Source organism: Megalops cyprinoides, chromosome 20, assembly GCF_013368585.1.
Source record: "Megalops cyprinoides isolate fMegCyp1 chromosome 20, fMegCyp1.pri, whole genome shotgun sequence".
Lineage (NCBI taxonomy): Eukaryota > Metazoa > Chordata > Actinopteri > Elopiformes > Megalopidae > Megalops > Megalops cyprinoides.
The window spans coordinates 2,274,361-2,296,553 of NC_050602.1; the positions used below are offsets into that span (position 1 = coordinate 2,274,361).

Consider the following 22,193-nt stretch of genomic DNA (forward strand, 5'->3'; position numbering starts at 1 on the left):
AGTATTGAAGGTAAAATAAATGATGAACATTTTCTTAAATAAGTACAAGATTTAAAAAGTGGAAAACCTGCACATTTAGCATAGCAATTACGTCAACAGTCGTTATGTTTCAAATAAAATTCGACAGCAGTGGCTAGCAGTGGTGTTTATTGTCTGTAAATACAGACTCTGAAGCGAGGATCTAAAATTGAATCAATCAGTCACTCGGTTTGATATAGCACTTTAAAAAAAGGATAAGCGCTCAGCTAAGGCAACAAAGCTCACTGCCACTGCAACATATACAGAGTAACATGCACCATTGTGCAAAAAGAAAACAATTAGGCATACATGGAAACATTGTCATTATAGTAAATATAACTTGAAAAGAGCCTGCAATGGTGGTTTTAGATGAGATGTTATCAAACTCAAAGCCAGTGCTTTTCTCATAAGACACCCTACAGTGATCTACAGGGGGTATACAAAATTATGGAAACAATGAACAATATATATAACAGTTTACTATCTAATATGGAGTTGGGCTGCCCTTTGTCTTCAGAACAACTTCAGTCCTTCTTTGAATGCTGTTATGCATGCACGTGTTTCTAGTGGAATATCGGACCATTCCTCAAGAGGGAAAGCCTCCGAATGTTTAAGAGATGAATAAGGTGGAAATCTACTCTGCGTTCTATGTTCCAGAACGTCACATAAAGACTTGAGGAGGCTGTGGAAGGTGTTTGACTTCATCTGGGTGGTCATGAAACCACTCTTGAATCCATTTAGCAGTGTATATGGGGGTGTTATCGCCTTGGGATATGGGAACCATGGGATGCACCTGGCTGTCTTAAGTGGTTTTGTATTCCTTGGCTGTATTACTACCATGCAGAGTAACAATCAGACCCAGTGACTCCCATGAGATGGCTGCTCATACTGTAAGAGAACCACCACCATGTTTAACAGCTGAGAACAGCCAATATTGGTAGAAGGGTTTACTTGTGTTTCTACAAACCTAAACCCATCTAGATGTAGGAAAAAGGGAAAAAGGCGACTTGTAAGACCATATTCCTTATTCAACTGGCTTTGGTTACAAGTGGCTTGAAGCTCATGATGCACAGTTTTTGCTGAGACTGGATCACAGATGTAGGTTCTCTTCTGTGGTAATTTGTTGTGTGTGTTTTTTTTTTTCGAATATCCTGGTAAGTTTCCATGAATTTGTGTTGGTGAGCTTTGACTTGCGACCACCATTCCTCTTTACTGATGTAGTTTTTCCTTGTTTGGGCTATGCCATCATGATTTCTGACTCTTTTGCCCCTGACATCAATTAAGTTTCTCTGACTGGCACACCTGCAATTCAGACATCAGCTGTTTGACCTATTGCAAACTTAAAACGTCTTTGGTAATTAGCATTGACATTAGTTTGAAACACGTGTAGACACATTTTTAGTTGCTTCTTACTTACTTCAAAATATGAGTTGTTCTTCATCTGGTGTTTCCCTTACTTTGTCTACCCCCTGTATATATTAAAATATCCCAGTGGATGTAACACTGGGGTTATGTGTTCAAATCTCTTTGTTCTGCTTAGAACACAAACAGCTGCATTTTGGACTAATTGATATGACTCAATTGGGGAGCCTTCAGAGAGGTATTTGCACATCCACATAGCAAAACAGTATGATAGTCTAATTTAGAAGTAAAGAAAGCATGAACTAGCTTTTCATGTGGTGACATCATTTTTCAGTACTGATTTTAGCAGTATTCCATAAGTGATGAAAAGCAACCATGCACATGGTTTTTATATGCATTATAAATATGAGATTTGGATCAATGGTAACACTGAGGCCTTTGAGTACTGTACTAGAAGCCAGAGAGAAGCTATCTATATTTAAAATATAATTGGACAATTTACTTTTTAGGGGCTTGCAACCCTTAGCCCTCAGGTTTGTCCAAGTTCAGGAGGAAGTTGTTGTGAGTCATCTTTTCTGTTCTTTTATCTTTAAGATAGGTTTCCATCTTTTGAGTTTCAGGACTTATTAGGCTTGATTATAGAATTTATATATAAACAATTGTGTGTCCTTTACATACCAGTGGAAATTAATCACATGTTTAGAAATAACGTTGATAAGAGGTCAAAAAGCATAGGTCCAAGTACTGATCCTTGTAGTACTCCATATCTTACCCTTCAGTAATTATAGGACTCACTAAATTGTGCACATTAATAATAGTCATCTAAGCGGTAGGATCTTAACCAGGGAGTAGCTCTCCATCGAGATCAACAAGGTCTTCAGGTCTGTCTGTGAGGATATGGTGACAGATTTAAGAATGTTGTTGGTCCCAGCATTTGGTCCCAGACTTATTGGGGAGCCAGTGAAGAGAAGGATTGTATGCACTGAAATTGTTTTGTTTTTGGATTGATAAATATTTTATTTACAAATGAACTGAATTACAACTTTTTTCATTCTCCATCGTTCATTTTGGTGATTGCTGATGTCAGAATCTGTGTGAACCAAAAAACCCTTCCCAATTAACACTTGTATTTAACTGCGAATGAAAGTCAAGGATGAATGTTGACAAGTCTCGAGTGGAAGTAAAAATGAAAGTGAGGTATCACATTAATCCAACAATGAGTAGACAAAGGCATAGACACCTTCATCTGCATCTCTGACAGATAGAAAAGGTCTGAACCTGGCAATGTTTCTGAGGTTGATACAGCATGTTTTACATGAGGTTCAAGGTCTGACATGACAATTTATAGAGTCAGAGAAAAGCCACTGACAATTCCACTGAACTATGACATCCCATCACATGGGACCAAGAAGCACATTTTTGTTTTCTGTCAGTTCAGTAACAGGAAATTCTCTTGTGTGTTATCATCTCATGTGCTATCGTTCTCTCATATGTTACATGCTTCTTGGACCATTGTTTCATTTGAACACAAGGCTATTAAATGTTTTGTTATTATAGAAATAACTGTCCCAACAAAAGCTGAAGTCATGGTACTTTGTACCTTTGTCTACTTTGGCTGTTTCAGGTCTCCTTGATTATCATTGCTGCAGTCATTTGAAATACTAACAGGAGCTGCAGATGAGTCTAAGACATGTATGTAATGATGTCAGTGGAAGGGAACAATTCATGACTACGTTGACAACATCATTATCATTTTCTCACAGTGCTGAGAACAAACTGTTGTTTTCCTTCATGTACTATCATATTTATACTTATGTGATAGTATAATCATAGCAGTATTTAAATTTTATATTTTATTTGTTTATTTTGCTTTTTATGTTGATGCTGTTGAAAGCTCAAAAGCTCAAATTAAAAGTTTTTTTTATTATTATAGCTAAGTAGCCATATTTTGAATCTAATCTGATTGCCAAGTAATGAATGACATACTTGAGTATGTATTAGTACAGTATTAATTCAGTATTAATACAGAGCTCTTGTAAGAAAGACTTGTACTGAGTAATGGGGTCTACCACATGAGAGCTTCAGTATGGCTACAGTAGGAAATAATGTATGTAGGAAAATATAGGGAGTAATAATCAGGTAAAGTACTCCGGGCTTAAATTGGAGGATTACATATGGAGGAATGTCCTTCCTTCAACAATGACTGATGTGGTGGAAACACAATGTAATGGAAATGAATGAGCTCCCCCTCTTTCCCTGATTATGGAAATAAGGGCCAGTCTGAATGATGTGATAAATGTCTCGAATGACTTCTGCCTACAGACAGTCGCCATAGAAACAGGGCCGATTCAGAACAGGAGCCATTCAACGGGTTGCCATGGAAGCATTATGAGTTTCTTTGTGCCAGAAACAGGAAGTGGGAGGGAAGCATCTTTTTTGCCTCTCAAGTTGTGATACCACTCATTATGGCAACATATGAGGAATGGCGGACAGATAAACTGCTGCTACCCGATACCCATTTATTAATCAATTTCTTTTTCTTTTCTTTTTTATCACTTGGAACAGACACCAGAATAGAACACAATGAGACATTTCCAAAGGCATCGTTCTGGAAGCTGTCAGTGTTTATGCAGGCCTGCTGTAATGCGAGTCGCACAGCCAGCAAAGAGGGAATGTCCTATCTCCATTAATTCACATGTACATTACAGGCTCTCCTTTTCCAGACCCAATATGAGGGGACTCCCCTTCGTTTATATAAGGGGACTCCCCTTAGTTTATTCATTCAAATTGTCCAGTTTGTATGATGTCATGTCTATGTATTGATTGAGAAAATGATGATTATAGCAAAAAATAACATTTTAGCATGGGGCAGTCAACAAGTGATGAAATGGGGTTGCTTAAATATGAAAACATAACTAATTGTTTTTCCTTTGGCTTTCATAGGTCAGTACAAATCTCAATGTCACACACTTAGACCAAATGAAAGTTTCATGTAGATGTGGGGTTAGATCCGGGATGACAGACTGTTGATATTCGGCTGAGCTGTGAGGTTAGTGTTTCTTCAGTGGCCATTATCCCTGTGACTTTTCCAGGTGTGTCTCCTCAGACAGCGTCCTCCCCCTGCCTGAGTGAGCCCTGCCTAAATGGTGGTGTGTGCCAGGAGGTAAGCTCAGACTTCCTGTGCCCGTGTCCCACCCCTCCCGGGTCGAGGTGCGAGGGATCCCACAAACCATGCCAACACACCCGCTGTCTCAGCAACACCACATGCCTCCCTGGCTCGACCAACCCCCCGGGGCCAGGGGTGGGGCTGGGCTACACCTGCCTCTGCAGGGCGGGGTACACAGGTGTCCGCTGTGAGAGGCATGTGGGCGGATGCGCTTCTAGGCCATGCCGGAATGGGGCGCTGTGCCGGAGCAGCCCTGTTGGGCCCATCTGCTTCTGCGTGCCTGGCTTCCAGGGTGAGCGTTGCCACATCGAGGTGGATGAGTGCGCCTCCAGCCCCTGCCGCAACGGGGCCACCTGCCTGAACAGGATTGGCAGCTATGCCTGCCTCTGCAAGCAAGGCTACACAGGTGAGTGCGCAGGCAGCCTGCACGAATGTCCCGCTTATGGGCACAGGTTAAGCTCACAGTGTGCCAGCATGCCTGGGAGAGTCATGCCAATTGATTTAATCCAATGCATGACCCTGCCCTTGTGTCTGAGGTAAGGTGTGTGATTGGTCACTGTCATGTCAATCACACACCCCACTAGTCAAGGGAGGGAAAAGGAAGGAACACAAGGGTATTAAGGTGTTGTGATTGGCCTGGAGCACAGAATGTCCTTCAGTCACGTGATCCATCATGATCTGAAATACTGGCCCGCTGTCATTGTGTGACTGCTAGAAACTTTCAAGTTGATTATTTATGTCCTTTTGTTTGCCCCTTCAAAGTGCAGAACTTTAAAAGCTTCAAGTGTGTTGTGCTCCAAATCGATGTGCTGCTTTGGGTGTTTGAAAGGTCTGCAAAAAGAACATATGCAGTGTGTGACACACCTCCTCAGAGAGATTCTGTAGCCTCTTCAGTGGCTATATTCTGTGATGGTAGTGGTCCTAGGCTTTAACTGTCAGGGGCAAAAAAAAGTAATTCACCGCACTGTTATGTAGCATGTATGTATTTAAGAGAAGGAGTTTCAAAGGATTTTGAAGTTGAATGGAATAATGCATAATTAGAATTGTTTAATTAGTTTTAGAAAAGAAAACAAAAAATTAAAAAAGGTCAGGCAATCACTGTATTCAAATTAGATTTCAAAATGCCAATCTCTGGTTGTCTTCTCAAATGTAAAAAACAGCTAAACTGATTAGCCACAGCCGGCTAATAATATAATCAGGCATATGGCTCACTAAAAGCCTCTTAAAACGGTGAGGATTTTTTCCTTTTCCACCGGTGTTTTAAGCCTCTCCCGCCTCGTAGGCATTTCATCTTAAAAGACGCAGCTGTTTTTGAATGTCGGGGAGTAGGGAGTTTACCTGGGTGGCTTATGGAAATGCAGCCTGGTCGTCTCTCTGGGCAGACGTCACAGGCGCAGTGAGGGCCAAGGCAGTGTTAATGGATGAGTCAAAACCACACAGAGCAGCAGATCCTTCCTGTCTACTGTGACTCAGACACTTAAACATACACCGGTGGAAGGAAATCAGATCACCAAACAAGACACAGGACTCAGTGACTCAGGGAATCGCCATATTAACCCTGCTACCAAATTAATCCTCAAATGTGAAGGACTCTCCAATAAAAAAGCACTGTCTGCACCTTCTGAAAGCAGGTTCTCCTTGAGAGTAGACAGAAGTAGGTGGAACTCATTTATAGCTTGGCTTTAACAATAACAAATCCTCACGCTCAAAAGGCGTCAGAAACAGTATTAATATTAACTGTAAAAGACTATAAAATATTTCTGTTAAAAATGTGAAAAGTTTGATGACCTCAGCTCAATTAAATTTGTAACAATATGTGACCCATTTAGTCCACTTTGTCAGCTGTTAGTCCCTACGAATCATTTCCCAAGACTGAGGTAGTGAGGCACAGTTACAGATATCTAAATAAACAGGGCACTCTGAGATGCAGCTACGGGTATGTTTATCATTGATGAAGCAGCTATCTTTGAGATTATCTCAGATCGACCTTCTCACTTCACCATCTACAGCACCGAAGACAGATGCACATAATATGTACTAGTAAATGAAAACATATTTGTTGTGCGCTACAATACCACCTTATTAAGTAACCACCACTACTTTTTTCTTCACACAAAGCTAGTAATGTTTTGGAGGCTGCAAATCCTCTCTGTGTACATTGGTCACAGATGTTTTTGTGGCTTCAGTGGCATCCAATGTGTGTAAAGGGGCTCCATCTAGTGGCAACTCTGTGCTGTCTCACCCCAGCCACTGACATGGGCTGTGTTGCAAAGGAGCAGGGGTGCATATGTAGTTGGAGCATACATTTCAAAAGGCTAAATATTCTTTGTTTGACTCAACACAATTTACCATCACATACAAGAGAACCCATTTTCTCAACAGAAGCAAGCAAAGGCTGGTTATATACCCTAAGCTAATGTGCTACTTAGCTGACTAACTGATGTTAATGACAGAAGAATGTGGACAATTAGTATGGAAATAACAGTTTTTTTTTTACTGTGGATGAGTTGTCAGAGACAAGGAAGAATGTCTAGGCCTCATTATGATATCTTATAATCATGTTGCAACATGTTGTTATGGAATTGTACAGTTTCCATAACTCAGATCCAGGAATTTAATCAAGGTGTGACAGTACCACAGCTGCTCATTACACCTATGGTTATGTTATGCTTTACCTTTCTTGACATACACAGAGATTAAGCTCTTGGTTTGCACATTTGTAATGGCTAGCTTGAGTTTCTGCTGGGACCTGGCTCACCAAAATGATATATGTAAACATCAGGGAAAACAATTTTACATTATTGATACTGTATGTTGATTAATAAGGTTTTTACGAGTCTGTCTCACAAAATTCACATACTCATTTCTATGTTGGATAGTCGTGAGCCATCTGTAAGTGCTTAAACATCTGCTTATGGGTATGAAATTGCAACGAGAAGAACCCAGTGTAGTCACAGTGTGATATATTTAGGAATTTTGTAGTTCTGTGTTACATTATCACCGATCCAGCTGCCTGTGGGAACACGGCAGCAGTGGTGGGGGATGGGGCGGGTCTCAGCTGATGGTACACATAGGGCTGCACGATATAGCCGTCGCAGTATAGCAAATAGCTATTTTTAGTGCAACAACAGCTATCCCTGATATGTGGCATTAGGTTTATTCCCGTATTGTTTTCCCTTTAGTCATACCTGCTGCGGGAGCACACCTCCAGTTTTCCGAGGCCATGTGAAATGTTTCCCGGAGAAAAAATGCCACTCGTATCTATTCAATGTTGATATCACAGCAACAGCACTATGATCCTTCCATGTGGTAGGTAGAAACACATTGCTACAAAGATAAAGAGTGAAAACATATGCTGTGTGTTTTTCAAAGCTAATGGGTAAGTTAACCAACATATGGATACAAGTGATATTTTTCTGCCCCAGAAGCATTTCACTGAACTTTGAGGTGAGGTGTGCTCCTGCATCAGGTATGACTAAAGGGAAAAAAATACAGGAAGAAACCTAAAGCCACATGCCAGGGATAGCTGTTATTGGGATAAAAATAGCTATTTGATGTATTGCAACGGCTATATTGTGCAGCCCTAGGTACACACCTGCCTGAACTCTTGCTCCCCTTTGATGTTCTAGGTACCAGATGTGAGCTGCAGGTCGACGAGTGTCAGTCAGAGCCCTGCCGCAACGGGGGCAGTTGTCATGATGACATGAACCGCTTCTCCTGCACCTGTGTGCATGGTTTCCAGGGAGATTTCTGTGAGATTGATGTGGACGAGTGCGAGAGCCAGCCATGTCAGAACGGAGCGCAGTGCACTGACGGAGTGAACAGGTGAGGGCAGCCGGCCTCCCATGTGGTGGCAGCTATTTGTAAAAGCCACCAGGTGGCGGTGTCATTGGCTGAAACATTACGCTGCTTTCAGACTGAATTTTTTGTCTGACTGTTCATATTCACATTTGAAAGCGGACCATATCTGATATCACTTTGCATGGACCTTTGTCATGGAGTGTCCCGCATGCACATATAAAAAACAAAAGATGTCACGTCTGTCTGGTCACGCAGAATTATAGTTATGAAGGCAATCTGTCAACCTGTGCACAGTGATATAAAAGTCACTTGGGCCACATTAAACACGCTCAATTTGGATTTGAGCGTCCACACACAGGTCACATGCAAGTTGCATGACCAGAACATAGCCATACGATATCATGTGTTTTTTGCTGTTAATATTGTTCTAAAAACAGACTGGGTCACATCAGAGGGAGAGAAATCTGAATTGGGCCACTCCTAGCTGCAGTCTGACAGTCTGACAGGACTAATGAATGGTTGTATTTGGTGACATTACAAGGGCTTAGAATCCTGGGGTTTTCTCTGCAGGTAATAATAGTTTTGCAGCATCAAGCTTTAGAATTTAAGCATTGCATTGATAAAAGTAATTTTGTGCATTTAATGGATATAACAAATTGCATTCTTATTTTAATTACTGACTGCTATTTCAGTAACTAAAATGAAAGATGTAGTCTTATAATTGTAAGGTCTTGTACAGTATTTCCCTCAAAGGAGCGATCTTGTTGAACTGCTGTTTAAATTGTTAGCACATACATCAAAGAGACATCTGCCATGAAATTCAGTTTGTTTCATTGTCCTGCATTCTATGATGTGAATATTGAACCCCTGCATTGCAGTTATAGCTGCGACTGCACCGAGTCCCACTTCACGGGCCACAACTGTGACATTCCCCTTCCACACTGCATATACCAGCCCTGTCTCAATGGTGCCACCTGCCGGGAGATCCAGGGGAACTACACATGCAACTGTTGGCCAGGTAGTTGAGTTGAACGCTGAGTTCCATTTGTGGGTGATTGTTCTAATTTGCTTTCCAGTGTGCCAGGCTACTCTCTACTTCATCTGCTCAATAAACGTGTCTGCTTCTGATGAACGTGCTGTAGCCACACCCTAGTCCCAAACAGGAGTATGCACTATGTAAGCCACTCTGGAGAAGAGTGTCTGCTAAATGCCAGTAGTGCAATGAAATGTGTTAGTTAGCCTAAATGTGCTCAGACTAGTGACCAGCTCTCAGGATGCCCCAGCTATCCCTGGCTGTAACTACAATTAGCACTTTCTGCAGGGCAAAGTGCCCCCAGATACCTTCTCATGAGAATCAAGGAGGAGGGCTGATCAGAGGTAACACAAGGCAAATGCCACCGCGTTAGGTGAAGTGCAGGAAGCAAACGCTCACAGGTCCCATCTCAACAGCGGAGCTACAGGGGAGATTAGGGGGCGGCCTCAGACAACCTCCCTCCGAGCCCCCCCCCCCAGGTCAGTGTGGATAACCGAGCCTGCTGCTTGCCTTAAACAGCGTACCTAGAAGGTCCAAATGAGATCACCACAAAACACAGTGTGCATGTAACCCTGTTTGCTCCGGTGGTAAGCTCCACCCCACAGGGTGGGAGAATTAACCCCTATAACCTGAAAGCTGCAAATTGCGACCATATGAGCTTACCTCATTACCTCTACTGAATAACCTTGTAATAACTCGTTGTACATCTTGCTGTGTGCAGGCAACCTGTCATTTTCAATGTGGCAAACACATCATCAGTAAACACAGAATTTGCTTGCCAAAAGCAGTGCAAAATCTGCCCAAATTTTTTACATCATTAGTGGTTCTCTCATTTAATTGAAGAGGAAATCCAATTCATCTGGGTTCAACATCACTGTCATTTCAGGGTGTAGAAACACTTTCTTTCTTTTGCATGGGTCTTACATGGTGTTCAATCTGATAAATGACAGGATTGGCATTTCTCTCACCTCAGCTGACCACTTAGACAGTTGCTTTTTATTGATTTTATACAATTATTTATGTAAATAGTTATTTCTTGTGGAAATCTATAGTTGTTTTGCATTTATTTTATGTAAGTATTTATAAAAAATAGCCATTTATTGTTTGCAGTGAGTTAAAAGACAGCAATATTATCAAATCTAATTTTATCTAATTTTCAAATTTGTAAGCATGTTTTGGTCAGGCAATCAAGTGACACTTTTTCAAATTACAAAGCAATGGAATGCCCCTCTACACAGTCCAGACAATCTGTACTGTCTATAGTCTGTATATCAGGATCTGTAGAGATACCTCAGCTGACACATTTGTTTGTGGTGTGGCATTCAACTAAACACATTTTTTAAACAAGCAAGAATTATTTTATCTTGTACAAAAGGACATATCAAATTCCTTATATCAGGATCAAGAACCCTGATGGTTTTTTCCATTAGACAGTGCTGAAGAAGGCAATATATAGACTATAGACAGTACAGCTTGAGGGGAGTCCAGACAGGCCAGATGGTCCACAGATAGGCCAAGCTACATAGGCCACCTGAGTGTGAGCAGTGGGTTTTCTGTGACAGCATTGGAACGTTACGTTCCTCTGCAGGGTTTGATGGGAGACACTGCGAGGTGGACATCAGTGAGTGCAGCAGCAGCCCCTGCCTGTCTGGGGGGAGGTGCATCGAGCTGTCCTGGAAGGGCCTCTATGGCATTGAACCACTGCTCCCCACAAACTACAATCACCAGCATGCTGCAGGGTTCGTGTGTGGGTGTCCACCCAGTTTTTAAGGTAAACAGTGTGGAAAGAACATGAGCTGTCAAATACATCTGCAGAGATCCAGTGAGCTGCGGTCTATTCCAGCCAGGGGCCCTCTCCATGTCCAGTGAGCTGGAGTCTGTTTCAGCCAGGGACCCTCTCCATGTCCAGTGAGCTGGAGTCTGTTTCAACCAGGGGCCCTCTCCATGTTCAGTGAGCTGCGGTCTTTTCCAGCCAGGGGCCCTCTCCATGTCCAGTGAGCTGGGGTCTGTTTCAGCCAGGGGCCCTCTCCATGTCCACTGAGCTGGAGTCTGTTTCAGCCAGGGGCCCTCTCCATGTCCAGTGAGCTGCGGTCTTTTCCAGCCAGGGGCCCTCTCCATGTCCACTGAGCTGGAGTCTGTTTCAGCCAGGGACCCTCTCCATGTCCAGTGAGCTGGGGTCTGTTTCAACCAGGGGCCCTCTCCATGTCCAGTGAGCTGGAGTCTGTTTCAACCAGGGGCCTTCTCCATGTCCAGTGAGCTGCGGTCTTTTCCAGCCAGGGGCCCTCTCCATGTCCAGTGAGCTGTTACATTAGTGTGAAACGTGTGTCAAATCTCTTTGGTTCATTTTTTTAACAGAAGGAAGGTTTGACATTAATTTCTGAGCTCTTTGTTTCCCAGAAGTGGTGTTTCATATAAATAACCAGGTTTCAACATTTAGCACACCATTGTGATTCCACCTGTCTTCAATCCAACAATCAGCTAATGAAACCATCAAATGAGCAAGCAAGATGAACATCTTTCTAAAGGAATCATTTTCTTCAGACCACCGTGTAGAAAATGGGTGCAATAGTTTCCTGAGATCTTTTCTGTTTAGCAAATCCTAAAATAATATGGCACATTCATTCTCTATGGAGCACAGAATCACTTCTAACATAAGATAGCCTTGGAGAGCAAATTGTCATACGAGGCTATTTCAGATCAGTGAGAAATCATTGCACTTGGGGAAGTGCTATTACAGGTTGAATGAAAAGTAGTTGACACAGGGAGCCTCCAGGGCCTAGTTTGAGAAGCCCTGGACGTAGAAATGAAGGAGTCAAAGGCCTGGACAGCTGGCCAAAATAGCCGTTCCACAGAGAATGTCAGTTGAGTCTACAAGGGTATTTCTTTATCCTCTCCCTGGCACAGTAGAAGGTTTTACTCATGTAGTCTACAGACCGTTTCAGGTAAAGAATGGCATTCCAGGTTGCTCAGATTTGCTTAAAAAGTCATGCCTGGCAAAAGTGCAGCCTGTAAGGCATTTTAAGTACATTAGCCTAATCCCGCAGATCTGGCTTAAGGTGATTCCTGGTACAGGTCAGTCAGTCATGCACTGACTGAATAAGGTGGCACACAAAGAGCTGTCGGCAGACATGGCATTTTGCAAAGTCATTCTCCTCAGTGACACGTAGAAGAATGCATGACTTTTGATCAGGCATACTTACTGGAACAATGGGGAGGCTTGCTGTCAGCATTTGGATACTTCTTTTGTTAATTGCAGGTAACTTTGGTTCTCCACACATTCTTTTGTGGCATTGATTATGTAGTATGTATTGTTTATGTGGGTTTTTTGAGCTTTTAGGAAAAGGGAAAGCTAAGTGACATGCTTGAACTTGTTGAACACATGGTCTGGGATTATATATAATGTATAAAACCATACCTTTTTCATCAGCTACACTGTTGCATGTTCTTAAGGGTTCACCATCTCCAAGGTAGCATTTTGTATCATGCCAATTATATTACTGGTTGATATCAAAGAGGAAGATGTTGTGGTGCTAGGATGCAGTGGTGTGGAATATTTGTTATGAAATACTCCATTTCTCCACTCCACTCTATTTCTAATTAATAGGAATAAATGTATGTTACTTTTAGGCCTGTGATTTATTGGCCTTGTCTTAGTAAAGTCTTGGAAAAAGATTGTAACTTCAGATAGCTGTCCCATTTTAGAAACAGAAGCACCAACACAGAGACCTAGCTACACAGTGTGCCTATATATAAACACATATTAATCGTCACTGCTTACAGCCAATAGCAGTCACCTGTAATACAAATTTTATTGTTAGTGCATACTGTTCATCTTCTACATTGGTAATATGCAAAACATTAGTAATATGGTGAACAGCCTTTTAATAGTTTGTAGTTTTATAATTGTTTTCACTTCTGAACTGGAAACCTTGCATTTTGCTCCGTTGATTGAAGTTTACTTTTTGTTGTTAGTTTTTTGGCATTGTCTCTACCTTTGGCAATCTTTTGTCAATCTTTGGCATTGTTTTCACTGTCTGATCATCACTATTAATGGGTCCATCCGTGTTTAATGAGGAAACTGCTTAAATGAATCCTGATCTCCATTAGTGTAACCTCTACCCAAGGTGTCATCTCCACGTTTCCCTGTAGGCGCTTTCTGTGAAGAAGATGTAAACGAGTGTGACCCGAACCCATGCCAGAATGGGGGCTCATGCAGCAACTACCCAGGTGGTTACACATGCAACTGCTCACTGCAGAGCCAAGATGACCACCTGTATGGAGGGAGGAACTGCTCTGAGCTTCTGGTGAGCTGCAAGGAGCACGAGTGCCAAAATGGAGGCACTTGCTTCCCCCTTCTCGCCAACGGCAGTCAGAGCCACCGCTGCGAATGTCCCGCCGGCTTCACTGGCCCTGAGTGCCAGACGCCCACCAGCTTCTCCTTTGAGATGGGCGGCTACCTGCGGCTGGAAGTGGAGGGATTTGGCCCGGGCTCAGCCTCCTGGAGTGTGGAGATAAGCTTCAGGACAGAGCAGGAGGACGCCCTACTCCTCCAGCGGGCAGCCGGTGGGGGGATCGTCCGGCTGGAGCTGGTGGGCGGCCAGCTGTGCATCAGCGAGATGGTGGGTGGTGAGCGGCTCTTGTTACTGGAGCTCTGGCACGGAGTCGCCGACGGCAGGTGGCACGCGGTGAAGGTGGTACTGGAAGATGGGACTTTGAGGATCCGGCTGCTGGATGGAGCGTGCGTAGAGGACTGTGAGAGGACAACCCCTGCAGGGGAGGGGCGTCTGGAGCCAGGGCCTGCTTCCCACACCATCTTCATCGGAGGGCTAGGAAAGGAGTGGAGCGAGACCCATCCCGCCACAGGCCGGTCCGTCCATCCCTTCCTGGGCTGCCTGCGGGACGTGCAACTGGACTCCACCCTGGTGTTGCCTGGTGACTGGCCCAGTGTTTCGGCGGTCAATCTCACCCCTGGCTGCAGATGGGACAGGTGCAAGGGTGCCCCATGCCAGAACAGGGGACACTGTATCAGCCGGTGGCCAGGGTACCAATGCGAGTGCTACAGACCTTACAAAGGGCCCAACTGCTCCCAAGGTAATTTCGCCACTGTAGCTTTAGTAATATCATGCATGCATGTCAGAATTTTCTATATATATTTTACATATAAGAAATTTTAGATAAAAGATAAAAAGTATATTAATTCATAACAATTGTAGTGATAATATTGCCAAATGGCAGTACCACACAAGGTTATGTTTGAGAACTTGTACCACATGCTTCTTATGTATTAAAAATGTAATTTTTCATTCCTCTTGTTAATTGTGATCATTTTTCTGTTCTGAATCATTATTTGCAGTTAGTACTTTTGCTTCTGATATCTCTTTCATACATTTAAGAACAGTTACAATGACTTGACAACTTTTCCATGAAGTGGATAGGTTTAAGTAATCCATTTCAATAAATGGTATTTAAAGCAAATGAAGCTTTGTGACAATGTCAAATCTGTGTCAGTGTTGTGGGAGAAATAAATGTAAAGTGGTGTGTCTTTCAAGCTAACAGAAGCCTTCTTCAATAGTTGAACAGTAATGCTAACCTTTTTTCGTCTGCTCCTCAGATATATATGTGTGCATATTTTAGGCAATTAGCGCCAGGTGTCCCACAGAAGGTCAAAATTAGCCATAGACATTAAATTAGATTAACAGTAAGCTCCTGACCTCTGTCGAACACAGACACACCCACACATATGCATGCATGCACACACATGCACAAACACATACACACATTCACCCATATACACATACACAGATATGCGTGCACACACACACACACACACACACATACTTTGTCCTTACCTCAGCTTCTATCACCATGGCATGGGTCCCTATTTTTCATCAACACTGGTTTTAGTTTGTTTCAGCCCCATATAAGTATCAGTCCAGTCATATTGTTTTGAATGCATATTACTCTCTTGTACATAGACATACTTGTAATTGTTTCTTTATTATTGTAAAGGAAACTAAAGGGCAGTTTTAACTGATACAAAATGAAACCTGTTGTGTAACCTGGTTGGTAATGTTTTTTATATTTACTCCTACATTATACCTGCTAAATTGAACCTATGAAGAGCTGGTCATTACTGATGACTGACCAATTACATACACTAAATTAATTTATTTTTGCATTTTTTTGTTTGCTGTTTTTTGGCTGTTGTTGACATTTGGTAGTGAGCTGAATTCCAGTAGTGCTAATAATGAATGTTATATCAATAATTGACATGACTTTTTTGGCTTTCTCTGTCTAAGGGAAGAGAAGTTCTGTCCATTGAAACTGTTTGATGAGGAACTGTCAGAAGCCATGCAAGGATGGGTCACTGTCGATCACTCACTGTAGCCTTTGTGAAGATCCTCATCGGAGGAGAGACAGGCAGCTCAAAAGCAAAAGCTGATACCTTCCCTTGTATTCCACTAATGCCACTCACTTGATTGGCTTGGAACCAGCCAATCATAACAGTGAAGAAGACAGGAGAAAGCAGGGCAGACCTTTAAAAAAGTTGCTAGTATTTCCAATCCTTTGATTTGCATTGAGCCCTCCCCCACACAGCTTTAAGAGTGTAAAGATTGAAATGGGAGGGTTTTGTTAGCTTAGTTGGCTAAGGTGCGCTTTCCCAGCTCAACCTGGGTCTGAGCTATGTCAGTCAGTGAAAATGGCTGGCAGTCTGTAGCAGAAGAACAGCGGAGTTAGCCTCCTTCTACCGCATAGTATTGGTTTTATTAGCCAGGGTTCCTTTGTTGCACCGTGGGACCCATGAGGCACCTACAAGTCGTTCAGATGATGTGCACCCTCATTCTGCATGTGCTCTCCTGGAGAATTATGGGAAATATATTGTGACTGCTGTCACTGTTGGCTTGCCAATGTAAAGGAGGATTGCATTCCCTGCACCCCAGCATTCCTGTGCCAGTGCAGAAAATGGGGGAGTGAGATGAGCCTAATCACAGATTGAAAAATGTCTACATGTGTTTAAATTCCTGATACCTCTAACCACTCAGAATGTTTGTGATGCTGCCCTTAGCCTCCTCCCTCTCTGCCCCTGCAGAGTACATCACGGCCAGGTTCGGGAGCGAGGACTTGGAGAGCTACGCCGTGTTTCGGGTGGGTGAGGACCCTGGAGAGACAATGGAGCTGTCCCTGCTTGTCCGCACCAGGAAGCGGAGCGCCCTGCTACTGGTACTGGGCAATGTGAAGGGCAGCTACCTCCACATGGGGCTGGAGGAGGGAAGGGTGATGGTGTGGGTGAGTGGTTCCAGCCTCCGGGGGGAGGGCACAGTCGATGATGGCCGCTTCCACCTCCTGGGCGTGAGGATTGAGGGGGGCCAGCTGGCCCTCACCAGGTCATCCCGGCTGCAGGTCACCGCCCCCGCGCCTGGGATCCAAGTCCATCCTGGCGACCTGGTCCATGTGGGTGGGCTGCCGGACGCTCGTGCCACCGCCTCTCTGGGCGGCTACTTCAAGGGCTGCATCCAGGACCTGCGGCTGGGCTCCCACACTCTGCAGTTTTACCCTGACGGCATGCCCTCAAGCCCCAACGCCCTGGAGAGCATGGTGAACATTGCGCCCGGCTGCACCGCCGATGATTCCTGCAGGGTAAGGACTGGGCCAAGCTGCAGACTACCAGCAGGGGGAGTGTTACATATCTCATTTAGCTGGATGCTGTGGTGCTGTAAGAACAGCCTGCTACCCAAAGCTTTGATTCCCAGGTGGGTCACTGCTGCTGTGCCCTTGGGCAAGGTACTTAACCCTGAGAGTAAACTGTATAAATGGATAACATGTAAGCTTTGTAAGTTGCTCTGGCAAACAGCATCTACTAGGTAAAGGTAAATATTTATGGCTATAGTCATGGTTATTTATTCACATTTTATCCATATTCATTACTTTAGTCTCTGTTTTAATGGATATTGTTATACATCCTTTTAGTAGTCACAGTTTCTACAATTAAGGTGCTGTCAGTATATCACTATCACTTATCAAATATATCACCTCTGAAAATTCAGCCTTGTAGTCTTCACATCCAATTTAATTATGTTAAAAATTCAAAAAGAAATATTTTATTTAAACAGGTTGTAATGAGATAGATTAAGGTATGATTATAAAAAGACTGCATTTAGTATTGTGTGCTGAGTATTAAAATAGCTACATTTAGTACTGTTCTGTAAGTTACCAAGTGCTTATTTTTATGTTCCTCCTTCTATATGTGATGCGTTATGACTTCCGTCTGCCTGAAAGCTGTGCTGATGGTATGATCCACTCCCTGCCATGAGGGTTTCAGTCTTATGAAGCATGCTTCCTCTGCCCACTCCATTGTATTTAGGGAAACCCCTGCCTGAATGGTGGGATGTGCTACTCCATGTGGGATGATTTCACCTGCACCTGCCCCCCCAGCACAGCAGGGTGGCGCTGTGAGGAGGTGATGTGGTGTGAGATGTCACCCTGCCCACCCACAGCAGTCTGCCAGCCCCTCGCCCAGGGTTTCGAGTGTGAGTACACACTCTCGACCTGAACTTTCACAAGAGTACAGGAATCCCTATATAGAGGCGAGGAATAAAGTCAAAATTCCATTGAAACTGACTGTTGTTATTGTAATTACATACCATACCATACCGTTACCATACCACAAGTCCAAAAAAACGTAACAGTCATAATGTATGTGTCGTACTGTATGTGAACTGGTTTTTTCCTTTCACCTTACCCTCCACTATGAGATTTTACACAGGAGACTTGCTGTGTCCTGAATGTACTGTGAGGATAGATCACTGAAGCAGACCCACATTAGCTAAACTGCACTACTGATGTGCATTAGATCCTACAGAGAAGTGTAGAATTTTGCTCAGACGGGATTATCCTTATTAGGAGTATACACTCAGTGACCACTTTATTAGGTACACCTGTACACCTGCTTGTTGATGCAAATATCTAATCAGCCAATCATCTGGCAGCAACTCAATGCATAAAATCAGGAAGACATAGTCAAGAGGTTCAGTTGCTGTTCAGATCAAACATCAGAATGGGTAGGAAATCTGATTTAAGTGACTTTGACCGTGGGGTGACTGTTGGTGCCAGACGGGGTGGTTTGAGTATGTCAGAAACTGCTGATCTCCTGGGATTTTCACGCACAACAGTCTGTACAGTGTATAGAGAATGGTGCGAAAAACAAAAAACATCCAGCGAGCACCAATTCTGTGGTAGAAGGCGCCTTGACAGAGGTCAGAGGAGAATGGCCAGACTGGTCCAAAATGACAAGAAGGCAACAGTAACCCAAATAACCACATGTTACAACAGTGCTATGCAGAAAAGCATTTGTGACCATACAACACATCGAACATTGAGGTGGATGGGCTACAGCAGCAGAAGACCCCTCTGGGTACCACTCCTGTCAGTAAGAACAGGAAACTGAGGCTACAGTGGGCACAGGCTCACCAAAACTGGATGGTAGATGATTGGAAATACATCGCCTGGTCTGACGAATCTTGATTTCTGCTGCGACATGCAAATGGTAGGGTCAGAATTTGGCATAAACAACATGAATCCATGGATCCATCTTGCCTTGTGTCAACGGTTCAGGCTGGAGGTGGTGGTGTTATGGTGTGGGGAACATTTTCTGGGCATACATTAGGCACCTTAATACCAATTGAGCATCATGTAAATGCCTACCTGATTATTGTTGCTGACCATGTGCATCCCTTTATGACCATGGTCTACCCATCTTCTAATGGCTACTTCCAGCAGGATAACATGCCATGCCACGAAGCACGCGTCATCTCAAACTGGTTCCAGGAACATGACAATGAGTTCAGTGTACTCCAATCACCAGTCAACAGTCACCAGATCTCAATCCAGTGGAGCAACTTTGGGATGTGGTGGAACGGGACATTCGCAGCATGAATGTGCAGCCGACAAATCTGCAGCAACTGTGTGATGCTATCGTGTCAGCATGGAGCAGAATCTCTAAGGAATGTTTCTAACATCATGTTGAATTCATGCCACGAAAGAATTCAGGCCGTTCTGGGGGCAAAGGGGGGTCCTACCCAGTATTAGAGAGGTGTACCTAATAAATTGGTTACTGAGTGTATATGTGCAGCCTGATGTTCTGTCTTGTAACCTTATATGACCAGGTTTTAAGTAAATGAGATGGCTGAGTGGTGGTGTGTGTGGCATCTAAAGGCTGTGACCTCACAGTACACCTTCCATATGCTTGTTCTTTTTGTCTTTTTTGGTACCAATTGTGCTCAGGTGTTTCCAGTGCGACTTTCCTGGATGACAGCAGCATGGTGATTTTCAGAGGCAGTGGGACGATCTTGCGTAACCTCACCAACATCACCTTCCGTATACGTACGAGGAGGCATGATGCGGCGGTCCTGCGCGCCCGAAAAGGGCCCAAGTCCCTGTCCGTGTCCATCCAAGACTCGCACCTGACCCTGGAGCTGCATAGTGGGAAGCACTTCCTTGGCCTGAGCGTTCAGAGCCCTGTCTCCGTGAGCGACGGGGAGTGGCACTCAGTGACACTCTCCATGGTGGCCCCAGGGGCCGGGGTGTCCAGGTGGACCATCACCATGGACAACCAGGAGGACCCATCCATCTCCAAGGTGTCCACAGGGAACCTGGACTTCCTCAGGGCAGGGGTGGAGCTTCTAGTGGGGGGGTCGGGCTTCACGGGGTGCTTGAGCACGGTGGAGATTGGTGGGATCATGCTGCCCTACTTGGCCGACACCGAGTTGAGTGTCCCACGGCCGCACATGGAACGCTTCATCAAGATGTCCGCCACCTCTGTCCTCTCCGGCTGCTCTGGGCCGTCTGTTTGTGCCCCTGACCCTTGCCAGAATAGCGGCATCTGCGAAGACCTCTTCGACCGCTTCTGCTGCACCTGCTCAGCCGGGTGGACGGGGCCTCGCTGTGAGATCACTGCTGATGCCTGCACCTCTGGGCCCTGCGTCCACGGCAACTGCAGCACCCAGGGGCCAGACTACAAGTGCGCCTGCGAGCCAGGTTACGTTGGCACCAATTGCGAGGCCGAGGCGGACTCGTGTGAGGGTCACCAGTGTGCACCGGGATCCACCTGCCTGAGGGGCTACCAGAGATACTCCTGCCTGTGCCCCCCGAACAGGACTGGGGCCTTTTGCGAGTGAGTTCCATACCATATCATTCCAAATTATTGCAAACCACTCTCCCCAACAAGGAAGCCTCATTTACAGACCCCCAGATCTCGTTCTCAAGCTCATTTTGTTGTGTATTGTATAGTTTGCTCTGGTGTCTTGCAGTGTGATGTGAATAAGCATAAGTCCTGAATGGCTGTTACCCACAGTCCTCCAGGCTGAGCTCTACAGCCCAGATGTTAGCCTGTTCGAAGCTAGGTCATGTCCTTACCTGCCCAGGAGTCCACAAGACATAGCCAGATCCCTTCCATATGACAGCACAATGCAAATTCATCTTCTGAAGGAAAATTCACCTTGATTCAACAACTAACTAGTTAGTTTTGGTCTGAGAGGTACAGTAGTTACACTTTAATATGCCTGTAACACTGCATATTTAATAGCTGTTTTTACTACTGATTTAAATATGCAAATGCTAATTACACTGAGAGAACAGAACCCAGACAAATGAAACCATGTAGTTAACAGTATATGCTACTGGAAAAACTGAAGATCTCGCTCTGATTTTGAGTGCCTGTGCAAATAAGTCCAGTCTGATGCCAACCACCCTGGCTGGTGGACCAAACATTAATCATGCAGACTGGTACCTTTCATTTACATCAGTCAGAAAAAGTAGATCCCTTGTGTATGAAAAATTCTCAGATAGGACAAGATGACTAACCTTACGTTCTTTTTTCACTAGTGAGGACGTTGAACAGATTGCTTGGTACATAGAGAATTATCCGTAAGTAATGTGCCTATTTAATGCTACATGTATGTGAAAAAATTGGACATTTATTGTTGCCCACAACTTTTTGTTGTTTGTTGTAGAATGTGATGTTACCTTTTCTCATATTGCAAGGTATCTAAAACTTCAAACTTGAAGTCTGCCACAATGTAACAGTACATGTTTACGTTGAAAGATTTTTTTTAAATGGCATATGTGTAGATTATATTAAGGTCTGATTATAAATTGGCTACATTCACTATTGTGTACAGAGCATTAAATAGATACTCAGATAGTTGTGTTTACATTATTAAATGGCTACATTCAGTATTGTGTAATGAGTATTTAAATGGCTACATTTTGTGTTGCATGGTGAATTGTAAAACAGCTACTGAAATAATTGTATTGTGGGTACTGACATAGTGACTGAAATGACTGTGTAGTGAATATTAAAATAACTACTTTCCGTACTGTATAAATAGAAACCTTTGTTATGGAGTTTGGCTGGCACAGCCAGCGTGCCTGGCAGGGTGTGATGCTGTCTGTGTGTGTATCTCCAGACGGCCCAAACTGCCGGTGAGCGTGTGTGGGGGCGAACGGTGGAACTACACCTGCTATAACGGAGGCAACTGCACTGAGGCAGAGGACGGCTCACAGTGGGCCTGCCAGTGCAGGCCAGGCTTCGCTGGCCAGTGGTGAGGCCTTAGCATCTGCTGCGAGAATCTGGATGGGCGGAAGCAGACTGAAGTGCCTTCCTTTTGCTCAGGAGCTCATTTGTAACTTAACATATAAGCTCTTATCCGGAGGGATGGTGCATGTCGTGTTGAGTAACTTTTAATACAAGTTGCCAAACACAAACTACTTTGGCATAAGTTATATTTATTCAACATATTCTGAAGGCTTGCAGAA

General features: G+C 44.0%; 1 protein-coding gene across 1 annotated transcript in view; it reads left to right on the forward strand.

The window, feature by feature from the left end:
• Nucleotides 1–22,193, forward strand: part of LOC118795521 (protein crumbs homolog 1-like) — a 41,741-nt gene that overhangs the window by 7,324 nt on the left and 12,224 nt on the right. The window contains 10 exon segments of the mRNA XM_036554066.1: nt 4,473–4,952; nt 8,176–8,371; nt 9,226–9,365; nt 10,969–11,151; nt 13,530–14,471; nt 16,471–17,018; nt 17,743–17,908; nt 19,662–20,550; nt 21,261–21,302; nt 21,845–21,979. Coding sequence (XP_036409959.1) covers nt 4,473–4,952; nt 8,176–8,371; nt 9,226–9,365; nt 10,969–11,151; nt 13,530–14,471; nt 16,471–17,018; nt 17,743–17,908; nt 19,662–20,550; nt 21,261–21,302; nt 21,845–21,979 — 3,721 coding nt within the window.